Source organism: Mytilus californianus, unplaced genomic scaffold (genome assembly GCF_021869535.1).
Source record: "Mytilus californianus isolate M0D057914Y unplaced genomic scaffold, xbMytCali1.0.p SCAF_11, whole genome shotgun sequence".
In the NCBI taxonomy this organism is placed as follows: Eukaryota; Metazoa; Mollusca; class Bivalvia; order Mytilida; family Mytilidae; genus Mytilus; species Mytilus californianus.
In genome coordinates this window covers 19507480-19520172 of record NW_026262593.1, presented here as the reverse complement: position 1 = coordinate 19520172, position 12693 = coordinate 19507480, and the positions used below count along the sequence as shown (strand labels likewise).

The 12693-nt window shown below is 30.5% G+C and overlaps 1 protein-coding gene and 1 long non-coding RNA gene across 7 annotated transcripts in view; both read left to right on the top strand.

The window, feature by feature from the left end:
* LOC127720729 (uncharacterized) overlaps positions 1-12693 on the top strand; it is a 187233-nt gene that overhangs the window by 56812 nt on the left and 117728 nt on the right. The gene's annotated exons all lie outside the window — the stretch shown is intronic.
* The window catches only part of LOC127720698 (uncharacterized), a 53079-nt gene that overhangs the window by 31191 nt on the left and 9195 nt on the right, over positions 1-12693 (top strand). For 4 of the 5 annotated variants that reach the window (XM_052227445.1, XM_052227443.1, XM_052227444.1 and 1 more), the window contains exons 2-6: positions 1611-1952; positions 3094-3355; positions 5769-5937; positions 9529-9666; positions 12567-12690. In XM_052227445.1, the coding sequence (XP_052083405.1) occupies positions 1641-1952; positions 3094-3355; positions 5769-5937; positions 9529-9666; positions 12567-12690 (1005 nt within the window). In that variant the 5' untranslated portion in view covers positions 1611-1640. Of the gene's footprint in view, positions 1-607; positions 1132-1610; positions 1953-3093; positions 3356-5768; positions 5938-9528; positions 9667-12566; positions 12691-12693 lie in introns of those variants that run through there. The other variant, XM_052227441.1, reaches the window with a different exon arrangement.

Sequence of the window (12693 nt, the reverse complement as noted above, 5' to 3'; positions counted from 1 at the left end):
AAATATAACAAATTTTAAGAAACATCTGGCTTTTGATAAAATTTCTTAGAAATTCAATTTTCTATTTTAAATTGATTTCCAAGAGTAAAAAAATTATTGGTTACCCACCATTTAGGAATTATTCGTCAAAATACATAGTGCTTGAATTTAAATAAACCGTTATATTTATAGAGATACACTTCCTGAATTAATTCCTGTTGTCAAAATTAAGGAAAATTATACCTCATGAACTTGAACTACTTTCTTGCATCAGTATTATTTATTTGTTTCTGTGCCTCAAACAAAAATGAGCATATGGAGCCCTTGCTGACATGTCAATTATTTGGTTTTCAATTTAATTCAGGCATGTGATTGCAGTTTTGTGAAGAATTTTTATAGGGTTTTATTCTAGTTAAATATAATTTTCAACTGACTTGAACCAATCCTCAGATATTCAAAGGAGATCTCAAAACATTCAGTCAGGAAATTTAACTGTTGTTACAGTAACAAAAGGGAAAATCTGTACTATTTGTGAATTTTCATGGTTAGTGACTTCTCAGAATTTTATACTGTCATAATCATGCATGTGTCTTAAAAAACCCACTATATTTTATTTTTTACCTTTTCAGAAGAAACAGCATGACTGACTTAGGAAATAAAGAAACTTACTCATACAATGGCAGTGTTTACAAGTGTGTTAGATGTGGGAAAACTTATAACAAAAAATCTTTCCTGCAAAATCATCAATGCAACATTTGTCGTTTGTGTGATAGATTATTTGTGTCTTCACAGAAGCTGAAATCACATAACTGTGCCACATCGCCATGTGATGACTGCAAAAAGAGTTTCAAATCAAGAAAAACTCTTTCCAATCATAAATGCACATACTGCAAGCATTGTTCTATAATATTTAGTTCTTTTCAAAAACTGAATCAACATTTACAGCACTATAATATTTCTACAGATGTGACTGAACCAGAAAACAAACTGTCTGAAGCAAGAAAAACCAAATCTCCAACAACAAATTTGTGCAGTAGTGGTGTTGAAATGAAAGTAAAGGAAAGTGACTGGCAATTGGAAGAAAATATAATCAAGATAAAGGAAGAAACATTGAGTGATACTAATGAACAAGATGGGCTTAATATACCAAATGTAAAAATAAACTAGAATATGTAACCATAGGACACCATTCCCCTGCTTGCACTATCACAATTAAAATGAATGCAAAAATAGGGTTTTGATACAGCAAGCAGGGCAAGTGGGGAATGTTGTCCTATGGATATAATATAAATTCATATTAAAAAAAAATCTTTGAGTCATTTGTTGATTTTAACCAGCTTGGTACCACTCCACAGAATTGTGACTGGATTACCAGTATCATCTTATTTGGTTATTTTTTTTTATTGATGCTTTTTTGTTTTCTGGTAATGTACATACAAGAACAATTATTTTTTGCAGGAAATTTGCCATATTTTTTAATAAATTGGTAAATAATCAGGTGTGCTTAAATCCAGAGACCAACAAACATATGTATCAATATAAGGTCCAAACTGATTCTGAATTCTGAAATTTTCATACTTGGAAATTTCAAGATCTTTAAATTTATTCTTTTTTTTCATTATATTTTTCAGTTTAAACACCGACTAGCATGTGAATTAAAGATGGCAACTGACATCCTCAATGTTCAAGTCAAGAAGGAGTCCATGGAGCCTCCTTCTGAGGACAAGGAAAGAGATCAAGAGAATGCCCCAGATATAGCTCAGATTGTTGACAAAGAAAACATAGGAGAGATCAACTCTTGTGAAAATGACGCAGCAACCTCTAACAACAATACTGAGGATAAAAATGGTGATAAACCTGGCACTCCAGTGATGGTCATTTCTCCCGAGGGAAATACAGCAGAACAGCTACAGAGAATGATACAACAGCAGTACCTCGTTAACCTGTTACAGTTTCAACAATCCATGTTACAGGTATGCTTCAAACCGTTTCCGGTATAATGTGGACTCATTATTATTCATGGGAATACTAATTTTGTGGATAAAGGTGATTCATGAATGTAATGGTTCAACGAAATGCAAATTTCGGATAAGCTTGTGTGCAGAAGTTGTAAAAACCATGAAACCATTTCAAGTATCCATGTAAAATGCAATATATTCTTAATCAACGAAAAATTGTTTCCAACAAAATGAACGAATCCACAGTTATCCATTACTGGTATAAAACATTAACACTCACTCATGATTCAAAAGGAAATATTTTATAAAATTATCTTGTTTTCTGTAAAGAAATATTCACCTTTGAAAATGCAAAGAAGGAATTTAGATGCCTGATTGATCATTCTGTTTAATCAGCATACATGTCTTTTGATGTAATGACAAACAAACAATTCATATTTAAGTAATCACAAATTCCTTTAAATACAAAAATATGTTCATTTTAAAGCAAGTCTGGCAGGAGTAATGTATGGTAGGTCCTTTATGAGTTCCTCCTATCTTTTCAATCAGCTGAAAAAAAATTACTCCATGTGCAATCTTTGATTCTGATTGGCCAATTTTTTTTTAATAATCTTCTGTATTTTAGAGGATCTAGACCTCACAAAATTTTAGATTTATAATGGGAAGACCCCAGATAATCAATCTTCTATTAATATTAATCATTGTGGCACATAGTACTTATTGAAAACCTGTGAATAATTTCACCTTCTATTATAAATCTACTTGTCCTATTTCATCTAAACTTTGTAGGAATGTTGTATACATGGTCTTCTACAAGTGATTCTCATTTAGTTCCTATCAGATTGAAAACATGACTGCCTGAGGTTTTAATATCTGTTAATGTCATATGTATATATCCTGCTCTGCACTTGACTGGTAGGAGAGGAACAGCTAAATGTAAACTTGCCACTTCAGAATCTAATGCATTCTGGGTACTATTTTCAAAAGTGTACACCAAAACGCTGTGATTGATAACATTGTTCTAAACAATTGAAATTAAACCGATGAATTGAAATCTTTAGTTGAACCACCGAGAGAAGCAATTGTTCAATCTGTACATGTATGAGTCATTAGGACTTGTATTCAGGTTAATATTTCTTTTTCATTTCTATATTAGCAGGGACAAGTCAATCAAACTCCATCACTTCAGGTTCAACACCAAACTCTTTTGAATGCTTTGGACTTTACTGGAAAATCTGGGGAAACAAGCCCTGATTCCACACAAAACAATGTCGGTACAGTAAAGGAAAGGAAACAGAATCGAAGCATAGAAGGAGAGATTGGGTCTGATAATGATAGTTTAGTGTTTGATGATGAAGTTTACAGCAATGGCGAGGAATTGACAGACAAACAGAAAAGTGAAAGAATAAGACATTCAGGTTGGTTATTGGTAGATCAATATATCCAAATTAGTATAATGTTTAGATATTAAAACAAGGTGCTGTAATCTGACGAATAATGATTGTCGAACATTTAAATATCCTGGATTGCCTGCTATCTTAAGGAAAACCTTATCATATGATGATATTTTATCAAAAATTCAGGAATATCCTGAATTGCTATCAAACTTAATGAAAAGGTATATTTATGATCCTCATTAAAAAACCTCCTTTTAACTTGCCTTAACTGTTACAAAAAGTAGAGAACTGGACAAAATATTCTATTGATAAAATCTTAAAAGATCATGTGAAGGACCAGTTGCTACTAGGTATTGTTTGAATGATACACTTAGGATTCTTTTGAAGAATACTGGCTAATTACCCCAATTGCTTCAAACAAGATAGCCACTGTTTATTCAAAAAGAAAAATTGACAAAAATGTTTAATACAAAAACTCTAAAAAGGAAAAAATGTCAAAAAAAAGTTAGAATAATTACATGGAGGACTAATTGTTACTAAATTTTGGTTATTGCAGTAGGTTTATAAAGTTTAATATGTACAAAACTGTCACTAGCATACCATGAAGAAGGTGTAACATATCTGGCAAATACAAAGTAAATACTTTAATTATGTCCATCAGTAATGTTGACATTATCACATCGTAATCACACACATTGATGGTGAACATCATAGTATTGACTTCTGGCAGTTTCTGCCAAATTTGGCATTGGCCACATGGACAGACAAAATTTTTTGTTAGCATGCGCATCACACTCAAATGTCTTTCTATTACAAATTGATTTTGGTCGAAAGGATCGAAAGAGTGAGGTCTAGAAACTAGACCTATAAAATGCACTTTAACAGAAAAGAGGGTCAACTACTGGATTACTGTGATCCTTTTGAAACTATGAATTCAGTCTAAAAAATACAACTAGTAGGTATTTAAGACATAATTTAGGCCAAACTGGTCTTGCTTCTTTTCATGAAAATGACTGTGCTATCTACGTTGGTATTTAAGTCATGTTTACAATAAAGTAAATGTGCTTCCGACGTCCCAAACTAAACTCTCCACTTTTCATGTGTGATTTGATGTGTAAAGCAAGATTTCTTACAAAAAATATATGATTATGCAAATATTCTGCTAAGGGCTAAATAAATTTTGATGAATTATTGATATACATGAAACACAGGACAAAACAATATACCATTAATAAAAGATAAATGCAAATACACACCTACTTTGCAATGTTCATGTAATATTATTGGTCAATCAAGCTTCACTTATTATCAAGACATTACCAATAACATTACCAGGTTAAAATCTAATATAAATAAATAACAACACCATTTTAGATCATGTATATTTCAAAATACATGTATTATTAATTTTTACATAGATTTATCAATGAAAGGATTCTTTCATCTCTTTAACATTGAACTCTCATCTCTGTGACAGTAACCATTCTTAAAAAAACAAATAATTTTTCTTCAATTTTAAAGCCAGTTTTAATGATTTTTATATAAGAAAACACTCTTTTGACTCAATGTTAATACTTAGAACATAAAAAAATCTAGACGGTTCCATAGAATCATTATATACTGATACTAGTGTGAAACAAATCTTGTACATAAACTTGATATTTATACGTCTATGATATATGCAATACACTTAGTCCAAAAAACAGCTGACCAATTAGATACGACTTTACGGAAGAATATTTCATAACCATCAATAAATTGAATTTTATGAAAAGTAGATAGAATATGTATGCCATAAGCACTGCTTTCAGATAGCATAATCGTTATGCCATTGTTATACAATTTAATGTCAATTCCATGCAAAATTATTTTTTATGATTGCTAATAGTAAATAAAGGTACCCGGTATTATAAATCAAGACTTGAAGAATTTAAATTATTCATAAAATTATATGAATGTATAAGCATAGATAGTTATATTTGAACACATACACATTTATAAACCAGATCATAAATGTTGAAATATGTTATATTTACACCTTGAAATCTTCAAATCTATCATCTAAAATTTTAATTTAAGTGAGCATATTTTTATGAAATTGGTGACAATGATATGCTGTAAATTAAAAAAAAGCATGGACAAAAGGGTCAAGGTCAATTCTCTCAGTCTTATGTTTGTGTTCAAGAAGGTACACTCTATGCCTATTTCAAAAGTTCATACAAGTCCATATAACTTCAGAATATTTCTGTAGGATAAGTGAATCAAAATAATCATATAACTCATGCATTCCCCTAACAGAATGAAAAGACAGAAGATCAAAAATTGTGTTTAATAAAAAAAAAGAAGGCTTATAGTGTCATACAAGCAGCTGTATTATAAAAGATTTCTGTTAAATCTAATAAATTTTAAATACAAACTTCCATTTTATTTTCAGTCGGAGGTCGGAACATCAATCAGTATGGCCGAGAATTTACAAATGGCCGTCCCTTGCCAGATCATCTGAGAGTCCAGATTTTACAGCTAGCCCTACAAGGCATACGACCTTGTGAGATCAGCAGACAGCTACAAGTGTCACATGGTTGTGTCAGTAAAATATTGAACAGGTAAAATGCTTTGACAGATTGAACAAAATGTGAAGAGATCATAAATGTAGGAATATCATTTTAACTCCGTCTAGAGTATAAATCTTAGGTGTAATGAATGATAGGTCTAATTTACATGTTCACCTGTCTGACTTCAGCTCATCCTGACCTCTGACACTGGCTGGATTCAATGATTCATGTTAATTTTTGTGCTTGGTTCTGTTTTTCAGTTTCTATAGCTCAACTATTTGGTCTATAGCAGGTGACTATTTAATGTGTCTAGTCTTATTAGATGAAAATTTAGTTTGCTTCAACAAGTTTAAATTGACCATAACTATTATTGCAGTTCAGGTTTGGTATTCACTGTCATGTCTTTTGAGGAGAGGTGCCCTTGAAGATAGGAGAATCTGAAAAACTGATGGTTTCTACATGAAAACTTGATTACGCTTTGAAGGGAAGCTTTAATATTTTGGGAAATTAGAAATAGGCATAGATTAATAAAAAAAAAATGAAGGCTTATAGTGTCATACAAGCAGCTGTATTATAAAAGATTTCTGTTAAATCTAATTTAGTTGAATTTTTATTATCATTTTGGTGGCAGAAAATGTTCAGCAATCAGGCACCTTAAATGGTGAAAATCGACAAAATTAATGGTTTGATTGTTGTTACTTTAGTTCACTGGAGGAAGACCATACTTTAATAAGAAGTAACTGCTGGTGTAATTCATTTGGTTTGATCAAACATTGATTTTTACATTGTTATTTTTGATATTCAGGAGTTGTCAACCTTGAGAAATAAAAAATAGTAATATATTCCAGGAACATCTGACTATTCACAAGTTTAAACTTTTCACTTGTTGTAACATCCTGTTTTTTATGCTTCTGTCTTATTCAGGGATGAAAGTGATATGGGATTTTCAGTCTTCTGATTATTTCGATATATTAGGAATATGAACTTTACACTCTTGGAGAAATTCGATATTTCTATTTTTAAAAATATATGATATGCTCATTATTTGGGAGCAGAGGATATACTTCAGCTCTTTATTTTATAAAAAAGATTTTAAAACATAAACAATGCTTACTTTTTAACAGCTTAGGAATATGATGTATTTGGTTTCATTCTTTCTGAACAAGGTTGGGAGAAGACTTCATAAGTTTGATTAACTTGTGTCTCATCCCTTTTGCATATTTAAGCAAATAAAATATGTTTAAACTAAACTAAACAAGGTTTTATCTTTCTTCCTCCGATTTTCTTCACTAAAGTTTGCCCGCTGAAGGTTTCATTCTGATATTTTGAATGACTAACTATTTTTACTGGAGTTATGGGCCTTTGAAAATGAAATTATTTAGAAAAACATTGTTAGTGATCTTGTGCCTACATTTCTTGTAGGATATTTATTAAAAAAAAAAAGAAAAAAGAAAAAAAAATTGATAAGAGTTAATGCTGTTGGACAGATAAAATATATGCATCAACAGGGGTCATTGGAATGCTGTTATTTTATTAAGTTTTATCAATGGAGCACATTTCTTGCTAAAAGATTTCATTTTGGTAGCCTTGTCTGCAGTGTTGGTTTAAATTAAACATGGATGCAAATTGTTTACATAGTTATATATGTCTCACATTAGTGGAGAATTCAAGGGAATTGAGAATGTTGATCTGCTCTTATTTATGTTCTTCACCATTGAAGTCCTTTAAGGGTCATATAATAAATTGAACATTATGTTGACACCTGTAATTGCTGTTAATATATATATTGGAATTTAAATGATAACTGATAATTGACATTTATCACAGGAGTCAACATGTAAGAAAAAATATATAAAAAAATAATCAGTGTCAATAAAACAATATAAGTGCTAATAAAGGGTTAACATTTTGTGAAGGTTATGAAGACCAATGTTGTTTTCAGAAAATTTGAAATGATAGGAAATTTTATCAGTTTTAAAGAGTCAATTTCCTCCTGTTTGTGGATGGGACATATTCTTGGTATTTTTTTGTAATCTTTTTAAGTAATTATTTGCTCCGTTAAATCCTTTTGAATTAATACTTTATATATGTATGCAGAACGTTGTTAAATCTCCAAATCGTGGTGTCACGGTATTTAAAGCACAGTGAGATATCTTTTGTTGTTATTGTACTGTCAAGAATGACCCATTCAAGCATGGTTCGATGAACTTCTTTGGTTGACATAAATTTTCCAATCATTAAATTTAGAATTACAAATAACTCTGTGTTAGCCCTCTTTATGACTTTCGTGTAATTTCGTCACAGTCTGACGAATCACTAAAGCAGAACCACTATTGTAGATTGACGTTTATTTGGTTTTTAGTAAAGTGCAAAGTGTCTTTTTATTTGAATAACTATAATTTGATAGATTTAGATTTGTTATTAGAGTAATAAAACTGTCTTTATGGTGTAAAAACATATACAATTCTACCCTTATGTTGGAGTTTTAATATTTTGAATAAAATATGATACTGAATAAATTTTATAAATTGCTTACTGGGTATAAAGATAATGTGATGTGGTATAATTGCCAATGAGACAACTATCCATTTAAGACCAAAGGACAAATATGTGAACAACGGTATATCACTGTACGACCTTCAATGATGAGCAAAACACTGTATAGTAATCTATAAATGGTTTTGAATATAGAGAATGATTGAGATAAGGTTTTAAAACAGTATAAGGGTATTCTATGAAGAAACTTGAAGTTTATCACTTGCACTGATCCTTTAAAGAGAAAATCAGCTCAATATTGCTAGCCTTATCATGATCTTTAGATGAAGCTTAGCAGTCAGATGTGGATGAGTGTGTATGAATTATCATATGTAATTAATGTTTTGTAAAATATTGCCATTCCATTCTTGAATATTTTTATTGTACTACTGTATCAATTGAGATATGAAAGTTCTCTACATCTATGAATTAAAGAATATAGAACATTACAACTATCTTAGATATATGAAAATATATTACATTGGTTACACTGAAATATCGTTATTTCCTGTATCAAATAAAATTATAATTATGTCAAAATCCTGTAATTTCACTCCTCTGACATCATAAAGCAATTCTGAATAAGAATAAGAAAAGACATGGGTGAACTTTTGACAGCCTCTGGTTTTTTATTTTGTTTCAAACGATATTGAGGTTTGCCATAAAATAGCTTAGATCTTGTATCTTCAAATTCTCTGAAACCAATGTATTGTCTTCAAAGTAACTATCACAGAATCTTCAATCTTTAACACCTTTGTAAGACTTCTATTTCAATTTTGTATCCAAATGATTTTGGGGTTTCCCATATCTATACAAAGGAGGCATCGGGAAGTCTAACTGTATTTTATTAATAACATTAATGATACCGATTTTACTGTACCAGATGCGCATATTTTGAGTTGAAATCTTTTGACTGATTTTGAAATAGTCTAAATACATCATCTGTACTTGGGCAACTTATACAGATAGAAACTAATAGGCAGAAATTTTGAAAATCTTTAGACCTGAATACAGCATCTGTACTGGACAACTTATACAGATAGAAACTATTCGGCAGACATTTTTAATATCTTTAGACTAACTTACATCATATGATTTTTCTTTTAGGTACAGAAAGACAGGAAGTATAAATCCAGGTCAAATAGGTGGCAGTAAACCTAAGGTTACGACCCCTGATGTGGTCAGTCGTGTACGGCAGTATAAGATGGAAAATCCACAGATGTTCGCATGGGAAATACGACAAAAGTAATTGTTTAAGATAAATTTTAATTCATTTCATGTAGAAACGGGAGATCTTATATCTGAAAAAATGACACCTTTGAAATAATAAGTTTACAAGTGTAGAACAGCAAAATTAGAACTTTGTAAATAAGAAAATTATATTTTTGTGCAAAATGTACTTAATTTTTTCCTCAATTCAAACTTTGCTTTTTCATTTAAACCCCGACAAGAAAATTTCTTTTTTTTTAATGGATAATTATTTTTTAGTACAATAATATTTTTTTCTCTCATAAATAGTATATTAATATGAAATAAGAAAAAGAAAGGGAAAAGATTAAAAGAAAAAAGGCTGATATAATGTATATCTATTCTGTAACAGATTGTTTTTATACTGCATGTTATCAGAAAATATAAATGTTTTACGGTTGTTTAATAATCTAAAATCATCACACGATACAAGGAAAGAATATTTGGAATGAACTGGTTACTAGGAGACCATTATTGTTAACAATAATCATAAAAGTACAGTAATTTGTAGAAAAAGAAGATGCAGTGAAAACATAATGTTGGTACAAATATGACACTGGGGCTTACATTGGCCCCTGCCGTTTTAATACATCAGCGACTTAACACTTCCGAAAGCTAAATGACAAGAAACGGATGAGCAAAGCAGGTGCTCAAATTTCTAACGTTGATGTTCGCAAGTGTGACACGTCATTGAAGAAATGAATTAAATAAAGGAGAACCCTTGAGCAGCTCGTGACAATAATCAATATAGAATTTTCTGATCCAGTGGAGAAAGTCGTTTAAAATGTCTTTAACCATATTGATTATCCAAGTTTCCTGCATACAGTCCGTCACAAGCATATTCAATACCCATGATGATAAGGACAAAAGATCACTCGGGCGTAACTAAACAGTCAAATTACAATAAGCCTTAATGATTTCCATTCCGGTAGATATATTGATAGTATGGAAAATATTACGTGGAATTTCTAATTTCTATTGAATATCTGACAGGTTTTTAATCTACCGTGAATTATATGTTAGAGTTTTAAACGTTACTGCACACACCCTTGATCCTTTTAAAATTTATACAAGCTTTCAGTAGGTTTTTAATTGTTTTGGAACAATGCACAAATGCTTTTTGTTCCGTTTAAAATTCATGTCAGCTTTTACAGAAGCAGGAAGCATAATATGCTTTCACGGTCTGTGATCTTCTATTGTAACGCATTAAAAAGATACTTTGTAATTTTTAAAGATTGCCTTTCAAAGGAAAAGTATTGAACTAATTTTACGTCCCTAGATAAAAATCTTTATCCTATAAGGAGTATTGTGCAGAAACAATTTATCACTTTAAAAATGTCATAATCGCTGATCCAGAGACATTTTTGTGTCTACACTTTACTGGTTTTATATAATACAATCTCTGTTGATATTTGAAATGGAGGCGAAAAGCATGACCAATAATATCATGTTCCAAATTGAGTTTTTGCAACGCCTGACTACATCATCAATTACGTCTCTTTCTGCATTATATGTTTTGTGATAACTTTCTGACAAGTTGCTACCAGTGGAATTTTCTAAAGTCTTCTCTTTTGTTTAACTGTCATTGCAAAAGAAATAGCACTTCTTGTTAATTATTTCTTTCATTTATATAAAAAGTCTGTGAAGATATTCAGATGGAAGTTTAAATATTTTTTTTTTTTATAAATAATTAGATTTTCTACAATTCCTATAGTGGTTTTGTGTCCAAAATTTCTCTTTAGTTTTCTTTTATCAATTAGTAATTGCACAAAAAATAAAAAATGATTGATAACTTTAAAAAAAAAAATCAAAATTGTACTGACCAATTATGTGTTAATATCCCTTGCACAAATAGTTTGTAGAAAGCATTAATATTGTTGATGTGCAGGGCAAACCTACTATCGATGCAGGTCAAACCTTTTGTTGGTGTGCAGGGCAAATCTCTCTTTAATGTGGAGGGCAAACCAATCGTTGGTGTGCAGGTCAAACTTATTGTTGATATGCAGGACAAACCTAGTATTTATGCGCTAATTACAAAAATATTCCAGCTTTCAGTAGTCATACTATTCATTTCTCAATGTAACTTATATAATTTCGAAAGGATTGAACAATTTGACTATTTTTGCAACAAAGTACATAATCAATCATTCTATTCTCTAAGGATGTTGATCTGTGTGTCCATTCATTTGTCAGTCTGTTCACCTTTTGTGTCCATTCATTTGTCAGTCTATTCACAGTTTGTGTCCACTTCTCCTCCTATATCATTTACTTGTATTCAATGAAACTTGTAGAAAATCTTCACTTTTCATTCAAATTATTTGAGAGGTTTCAAATGGCAAAACATTGACTCTGCCTCATTTGTTTTTACTAAAGACGTTAGGAGAGTGTATATCTAGTTAATGTGATCTTTTTTACTCAATAATAACATAAATATAAGGATCTGTAATTCTAATTGGCATGTCATTCCAAAAGATAGATGTTATTTTTGTATAAAATGCAATATCTATTACCTGTTACTGCATGTGCTCTCTGTGACAATGTTAAAACAGTGCATAGAAAAACTAACTAAAAACTTGTTTTAACTCATAATTTCATGGTTGTAGCATAAAAATTTTATAATAACAATTGAATGCTTCTCTTTGTAATTTTATATGGTTGTATTAGTGTTGAAAATGGCATACATTTTTAGTAGTATGATGCACGAAAGCACTTCATACTTTATGTGCTTTGGTCAACGCTTTTACAACCCAATAAAATTACATAAAATAGCATTCAATTCTTAATAAGGATCAGGTACACATACCACATCCACATACTTGTTCTTGTGGATGTACATATAAGTTACTACAATTTACTGAAACTATCAGACTTTATTCATATTTATTGTTTATTTTCAGATTATTATCCGATGGTATATGTCAGGAGAAGAATATTCCATCAATCAGTTCTATAAATAGAATTATAAGAGACAAAGCTATACTTCAAAGAAGAAGTTTTGATGGCAGTCTCAAAGATTGTGATGTA